At 37.7% G+C, this 8,679-nt stretch overlaps 1 protein-coding gene across 2 annotated transcripts in view; it reads right to left on the bottom strand.

Moving 5' to 3' along the window:
- Window positions 1–8,679, bottom strand: part of LOC143287492 (GPI alpha-1,4-mannosyltransferase I, stabilizing subunit-like) — a 183,193-nt gene that overhangs the window by 169,631 nt on the left and 4,883 nt on the right. The window contains exon 5 of one of the 2 annotated variants that reach the window (XR_013055971.1): window positions 7,364–8,240. Coding sequence is in view for 1 of the 2 variants with exons in the window: in XM_076595515.1 (XP_076451630.1) it covers window positions 8,088–8,240 (153 nt within the window). In the remaining variant the exon portion in view is untranslated. Of the gene's footprint in view, window positions 1–76; window positions 8,241–8,679 lie in introns of those variants that run through there. The other variant, XM_076595515.1, reaches the window with a different exon arrangement.

Genomic DNA, 8,679 nt, shown 5'->3' with positions numbered 1-8,679 from the left:
GGCTGGTGACTTGAAGAAACATAAGTTGATTCATATCTGTCATAAACCATTTGTGTGTGACGTGCTGTAAGGCTTTTTTTCGAGCTGGTAACTTGAAGATACATAAGTTCATTCATATCAGTCATTTGTCATTTGTATGTGACATGCGCAGTAAGGCTTTCACTCTGGCTGATGAACTGAATGCACACAAGTTGGTTTATACTGGTCATAAACCGTTTGTATGTGATGTGTGCAGTAACTTGAGTAAGGCTTTCTTGAAGAAACATAAGTTCATTCATATCGGTTTAAAACCATTTGTGTATGACATGTTTTAATTGTCAGAGACTAAGCTGTGCATGCTTTACAAACATGGAATTATTTACACTACATGCTGTTTACCATGGTAGAGCTGACTTACATCTGCCTATAGGCGTTCATAATTTGTTTCCTGTATCAATCAGTTAGGGATAAGTCATGCGTACATGCGCATATATTAGATTGGATTTTAGTATGAAATATTGCCAGGGACAACTCTCTTGTTGCTGTGGATTCTTTTTGTGCGTTAAAATCATGCTACACACAGGACCTTGGTATAACATCTCAACCGAATGACTAGCAGCCAGACCACCACTCAAGTGGGGGTGGAGAAAATTCTGGTAAGTGTGGGGTTCGATCTTGTACGCTCAGATTCTCTTGCTTCCTAGGCAGATGCATTACCACTTAGCCACCACTCCACATGTGCAGTGCGGCTTTTTACTCAGGCTGGTAACTTGAAGAAACATAAGTTGATTGATACTGGTCATATACCGTTTACGTGTGACATGTGCAGAAAGGCTTTTGGCTGGTAAATTCAACAGATGAAACTCCCCACACAGGGGTCAAAAAACCCAAACAAGACCACACTATGATGTGGTTTTTAATTTGACAAGTACCTTACAGACATCTGTCAGACCAGTTAATAGCCAATAGATCCTATGTCTGTTGGGTGACAGTGTATGAGACTGCTCAATTAAAATACCACAAGATGATCCACACAGGTGAGAAATCTTACACCTCATTCCTGTGATATCTGTGGGTTTGCATTCTCTGGAATTGGTCACTTAAAAGACCACAAGGGATCCACACACTGCGTACAGATTGTGGAAAAGGTTTTGTCTAGTGCAAAAATCTTAAGTGACATCAGCTGACCCACACAGGACCAAAACCTCACACCTGTCCACACAATCCTTCAGCTTTTACCCTGTCGTGTGGTTTGGAGTAATGTGCAGAAAATACACTAGTAAAACTGTACTCAGTGCAACCTGCCCTCAGTGTTGTAACTCCTTCAAAATTCTTCATTTTAATTGTTGATGTTCACTGTTGTTAAATGTGCTGTGTCAACATTGTGCAAAGAATGACACAAACTGTTTCACTACACATACTTTACCGTGACCCACTAGTGCAGACTTCGGCAGGGAGTCCAGTTCCTGGTCTTCAGCGTTTTGAAATGTAAAAGACCAGTTTTACTTTTTGTTTTTTGTGGTTTTTTTGAAGTTCTGATGTTAAATTGTCATAACTGGGATTATTTTATTTGTTCTGTTTCAAACAATGTAAGACATTAAATGGTTGATAAGAAATCCAGCCTGTTATTGCAGACTGGTTTCTCGCTAGTTATTACATCAGAAGGCATGCATCATCATTCAGAATATATTGATCATCTTCTGTTGTCACAAACATGATACTCTCAAAGTGCATGTTAACAGTGAGTCTGTATAGCCAAGGGACTGGCCCCTACATGCCACAACTACCAATACCAGTATCTTGTGTATTTTGTTTCCATGGGAAATGATATACTGGTGGCCATACTTCGGTTTGAAAGGAGAATGTGTATTTAGGTATATTTTTTTCTTTTCATTCTTTTGTTATTTATGTATATATATGTGTGTGTGATATGTGGGGAGGGAGGTGAGGGGCCAGAGTGTGTGCATGCTGTGCACTGTGTTTGTGTGTGTTGTTCAGTTGTTTATTATTTTTTACATTTCAGAAATTATATTATTTATCTTTAAATAGTGTCCAGCCCTGATATGGACTTAGTGGTCGGCTGGGCAATAACAACATGATTTGATTTGATTTAAATAGTGTCATTGTATTTGGAGTATATATTTGTGTGTGTGAGTGCGTGTGCAAATCTGAGTGTGTGTGTGTGTGTGTTTGTTGTGCATTGTATGAGTGTATTGTTCATTTATTTATTTATTCTTTTGTAATCTTTTATTACTTTTTATATATTTGAAGACAGTGTCACTGCATTTGGTGTGTGTGTGTGTTTGTGTGTGACACCCTTGACAGTCCATGTTGTGAATTGTGCAGTTATCACTTTTTTGTTTTACTGTGACTATGGGTGATTTTGAACCGTAACTTGGTTATGGTTGCTGCTTCTGTTGGATTACTATGATTTTGTTGGCCACAGTGATAATTTTCTTTCAATTCCCTGCATTTTTGTGTGAACTGAGTCACATTTAAGCTGTGCCTGCTGATGAAATTAATGGAAATCTTATTTTAAAAATTGTTTCTGAAAAAACTAAATTTTAAAGAAACTTATTTTTTATGACACACAAATCACATGAAAGGCAAATAATCTCCAGTCCTTTGTCTTCAGTACACAAAAAAATTATCAAGGAATTTGGATTATAAAGATACAAACTTTTGATTCTTTTACTAGTTGTAGGTGTGAAAATGAGCCACAACTGAAAAAGAAAAGCCTAGAACTACCATGGGTCGAAAATAGTACAATAAATGTCCTGATTTCATTTCATTTCTTTGATGTTTTGGGTTTTGAATTGTCAGTTATTTGTTATTCATTAAGTTTTGTGTGTTTGAAAATATGCTGAAGCAAATTTTATATTGTATACTTGCTGAGGAAGCAACAAATCCCATTATTTCTTCAACATTGTACTAAAATAATCTTGATTTTCAGGAACTTTTTCTCCTAGTAAAGAGATTTCATGAACTTTTTCTCCAAGTAAAGAGAATTGATTCAGAGTATAGCAAAGTTAATTTTTTTCTCTTTATTTCACGCACACATGCACACACACACACACACACACAAGAGAAAAACAAAACAGCAAGGAAATGTAAGTAGTTATGAAGATACAAGCTCTCGAAAAATGTAGATGAAAAATGCAATCTTGACTGAAAAAAGCCTGGTGCTGAGAGATTCTGTACATTTACACACCTGCAGCAGTGAAAAGGTTAGGAAAACCATTCAGAAATAAATGCTACATCAAAGAAGGCTGTTCAGAACTATGATGAATGAGGAAAAGGAGGAGGAGGAGAAGAACTATTACATTGCATTAAGGAAGGCTGTTCAGAAATAAATGTTACATAACATTAAAGAAGGCAGTTCAGAACTGTTACTAAAACAGTAAAAGGAAAACTATTCAGAAATAGATAAATGTGACAATAAGGAAGGTCATTCAGAAATATATGTTACATTTAGGAAGGCAGTTCAGAACTAAGTGTTACATGAAGGAAGACAGTTCAGAAATTGATGAATGTTACATTTCATTCAGGAAGGCCATTCTGAAATACATGTTATATTTAGGAAGGCCAATCAGAAATATATATTACATTCAGGAAGGCCAATCAGAAATATATATTACATTAAGGAAGGCCATTCAGGAATATATATTACATTCAGGAAGATCATTTAGAAATATATATCACATTCAGGAAGGCCATTCAGGAATATATATCACATTCAGGAAGGCCATTCAGGAATATATATCACATTCAGGAAGGCCATTCAGAAATATATATATGTTGACAATGACATGATGGAGAAAATATTCAATCTGCCGTGCAAACGTTACTTTCTCACAGCATAACACGTCCAATTCTGTTGGACCGTTGGCGAAGAAGCAAGGTGGCACCACAGGTATTTATTCCGGTACAAAGACAACATCAACAAGGGACATAATTCTAAGATCATCATTCATATGTCTCTATCTTAACAATATATCACATCCAGGAAGACCTTTTAAAAATATATTTACATTAAGGGAGGCCACTTAGAAATAAATGAATCTTGCATTGCGTTAAGAAAGGCCATTCAGAAAAAAAAGTTTTTTTTAAGGAAGACCATTCAGAAATAAATGTTACATTACATAAAGTTTTAGCAGACAGTTAATGTTTCAAAACCAATTTGTCTTTTGACGTCATGCCCCTGTTATATCAGCTTCAATTTTGCATGCAAGAAACTGTGTGTGTGTGTGTGTGTGTGTGTGTGTGTGTAATGTAACTTCTCTCTTGATTTCATCTTATTCTCTATTTTGAAAACACCCTGACATACTAATGCTGTTGAGTCTGTTATTATTCTCCATTTGTATTTTGCACTTTGTATTATCATGATTCCATGTACCAATTCACTTTTCGTTCTGAGTACTTGTCACATACACAATACATGAATATGCATGATTTTTTTTTATTATTCATTATTGTGAAATATCTCTTTCTCACTGTCTGGCTGTCTAGCTCTCTATCTGTCTGTCTCCCTGTCTCACACTCAGTCAGTCCGTCTGTCTCTCTTTTCCACTTCCATGAGGTTCATTTCATATTTGCTGGCATTTGGTTTTCCATACCTTGTTTTGAATGTGTCTTGTGTTCTGTAACAGTAGTGGGTGTGTATAGAGGGTGTGTGTGGGGGAAGGTGGTTCAAATTGTATGCTCATGGTTTGTGTTTATTACAATGTAGAATAGAATAGGGCAGGGACTGGATGAAAAAACAACACATTATCACTTATCTGTTATCCTTCAAATAAAGAATATGTAAATATCAATTGTGATGATTGTGAGCTGGATGAATGGTTAATCATATATGTAATGACATTTTTAACACAATTTATTTGCATTATAATATTTCATAATACCATAATTCAACAGTAGTGTTAACATTATGTCAGTCATTGGCAAGCAGAAATAGAAAACCTGCAGTGAAGCATCAAACCAGACGTGGTGACTGGCACTGAGGCATGGTTGCAGACAGATATTCTTAAGACTCAGTTAAGAGTTTTTTTCCCCTGCAAACTACAAAACCTGTAAGGACAGAATGATAAGGGCAGTGGAGTTGTCCTGACATTACAGAATTGCTGAAAGAAAATTGAATACTTCAGAAAAAGTGACATCTATTCATGCTCATGTTTTGTTGTTTTTATGTCAAATCAATTCATGTACAGTAGATTTGTCAGTGTAATGTGGACGTTGAAAGAATGTAAATGACTCAGACTCACTTTTCTTTCTTTCTTTTTCTAGTGTCAAAGACAATATTGTTTTTGGTTATAACAAAACATGCCAGCGATGTTGGAAATGTGTGTCTGTTTGATAAAGACAAACTGAATATCATTGCATAAGCAACTCAAACCATAAAGAACAAGTTGTTCAACTAAGTTGTATATCTCATGTTCAGTCTGAAGAAAATACCATGTAGATTTATCAACATAAAAAAGTGAACAAATGGAATGGGTCTCCATTATGGAAACCAAAAAACAATATATTTAATACATCAAGTGCTGAAAGAGCAAGGAATCAGACACATGTCACTGTGTGTGCAAAAATGGTTAACTATGACTCGGTGATAAATAAGCACTCCTGCATCACTGACATACTGCACTACAAACAGAAAAGTCCAAAACTAGGAGGTGCACCACCATGTTTTCAGGACTGATTGTGTGACTAGCTCATTTTCAGGATCATGAACATTCAGCAGAAGCAAAAAAGTTGTTTTCAAGAATGTGTCTTCATGTTTACTCAGGCATTGCCATGGAAGAAGCAAATATTTGTGCTAAACCCTCACTTAAGATCATGAAGATTGAAACAAAGTTGCACACTGAAAGTACATTAAAGTTCCAGATTTACCCATATATAACTGTTAACAATTACCCTTTTAAAGACAGCTTGGACTGCAGGCGGCAGGTCAACAAGAAGTAGAGTGCTGGTGGTGTCTGCAGAAACAACATAAGACCACTGGTTGCCCAAATCCAAATTATGTGTCTCAATAACTGACATAAAAATGGAGATCCAGTGTACAATCTCACTATCAGAGAAGGGTTCAACATCAGACTTCAACAGACAGAGAACACTTGTTGCGTTCAGCCAAAAACTGTGAAGCTGGTTATCATCTGGTCAAGATACTACACAATTTGCCAAGGTTTATACCTACCAAAGCTTCTAAAAATACTTCAGAATTTAGAGGAATTGTCCAGTCGATTTTTATATTAATTGTCAGTTCATGTTTTAGATGAGGTGACAGTACACTTATGTTAGTAACTGTTTTTGAAACAATTTTTCTTCTGTTAGAATTTGAATATTGGACCAAATTTTTTTCCAACAGCATTTCTTGTGGAACTTAGATGAAGACAAGAGCTGGTCTGAAAACTCATTAAGATAACCATGGTAAAGTTTACAATGACTCAAATGAGTTCACCATGAACTCTTCAACCATGAAGAGAAAAAAGTTCAAATATGACAATCGAAAGGTAAAATTTGTACATTTTTTCACAAACTTTGTAGCTCTTCATTGCATCTTCTCAACTGCAATGTATTGGTGCTTAGATACAGGCACCATCATACAGTGTTTCCATACACCAGGTGTGGTTGTACCAAGGCTTTACACAGTTTAACAAATATCAAGGTCAAGATAAACAAATGTTCTTTGAATCAAATCAAACATTTTGCTTGCTTTATTGATGAATCAGAAACATGGCACACACATAATCTTGCACTCACACAAAATATATTGATGCACACAACATCGAATCAGCATTACAATTTCGCATTTGAACTGCACAGTTGCAGCTTGTGATGACAATTTATTGATGAATGATAAACTGATAAAGAAACATGACACACACATAATCTTACACTCATCACACATAATGTTTTCGTGCACACAACATGGAATCAGAAAGTATCAAAATTTCAATTTTGACCAGCTGCTGTGGCGAAGTGGTTAGCGTTGCAGACTGACAGCTGGGAGGACGTGGGTTCGAATCCCAGTGGAGGTGGGTTTTTCGGCCCGTGGCCGGCTCATACCCAGAGTTGAGTGTGCTGTGGGCTTAAATGGGGAGACTGGGACCACACAGTCAAGTGTCATCCACTTCAAAGATGCGTCTTTGGGTGTGTTGCTCTAATTACCTGACCAACACTGCAAGTGTCTGTATCTCTCGGGCCTGGTTAGCGCCAGGATATCATTATGACAGGAAGTGTAGAGTACAGCCTTGTTACGTAGTCCCAAACCAAAATGGACCTCCATAGCAACATCGTCATCCTCCTCCTCCTCCTTCATCATCATCAATATAAACAAAACAGTCTCAAAGTCTGTGGCCTTTCATGTCTGTGCTCTCATGGTGACCTCAGTTTCGATACCCCTCCACTGTTGTCTTCAGTGTTGGCAGATTCATCAGTGGGGGGCTGTTGTTTGAGGGACAGGTGGCGGTCTCCACTCTGGGAGGGACGCTCACTCAGTCTGGCTCCGCGACTAAGCTATTATTGTCGCTAGCAGGGGGCTTAGTAGGTGGTGTCCTAAGTACGTTGAATCAGAACAGACACCACCTAACACCACTGAAGTGACTATGCAGCAGTGCAGGGTCTCCTCCGGTGTGTGGCCTCCTGGCAACCTAACATCGATGGTTCCCTGCAGACTGCCGACGATGGAACTGTGACAGACGAACCAGGGTGTGGTCGTGTATGGGGGAATCTAAATGAGCAACGTGGGAGAAATGCCACTGAAATGGTGCAGATGATGGGGCAGCAACAACAACAACAACAACAAAAAAAACAAAAAAAAAAAAACAATTTTGAACTGTACAGTGAAGTTGCAGCCTGTGATGACTCGGCAGAGAGAGAACAAAAATGAAACCATCAAAAACAGAGAAACAGGCCACTTGGTGACTGTCATATTTACAACTTGAGTCACAATCAATACCCTAACAAAAGTGAGAACATTCACTGACCCCTGAAATTGATTATATGAATGATCGCCACCATCCCTATTTCACTTTCACTTTGACATCAAATAAATATACAACACCCATCATCACTATTTCACTTAAATAAATGGACAATGCCCACCATCATTATTTCACCTTGACCTTGTAATGGTCCCAAAAGGCGATGACATAAAGCAGGCAGGAGGCTCCCAGCACAGTGACCACAATTGTAGCAAACACCACCACACGTGCATCCTGTTCGCGACCTACTGGCACTCGCAACTCCAATGAACTGGTGTCCTGAGAACACACACACAGCTATGACTGCCAGGATTTACGCTGGCCTTTATGGCACAATAAACAAGAACATCTGACATAAGACAATTCATCAAAAAAGCAATATTCTCCCTAATTCTGCCAAACATAAGAAAAGAATAAATACAATTTCTTTCAGCGTCTATTGCAGTAATCCTCTATCATTCTCACCCACTGTCAGCTCAGTCTCACAGTTTTTTTCAGCAAGATTAAACAAGAAGCTGAAGTAACAAAGTACTGTGAAAAGAACTGACTGGACTGGGGAAAAAAAGAAAAAAAAAGTGAATGAGAGGCAAGACAAACTGCTCCAGAGTGACAGAACTTCCTACTGATAGGTTGCATAGACGATACATGGAGTTAGTTCACTTGGAGTGAAACAGCTTCCTGCTTATATTTTCTGAACATGGGCTTTCTAAAGCCAAAG

The sequence above is a fragment of the Babylonia areolata genome, chromosome 1 (assembly GCF_041734735.1).
Source record: "Babylonia areolata isolate BAREFJ2019XMU chromosome 1, ASM4173473v1, whole genome shotgun sequence".
NCBI lineage: Eukaryota > Metazoa > Mollusca > Gastropoda > Neogastropoda > Buccinidae > Babylonia > Babylonia areolata.
Note: the sequence above shows the minus strand (reverse complement) of the source record. Positions and strands in the feature narration are given on the sequence as shown.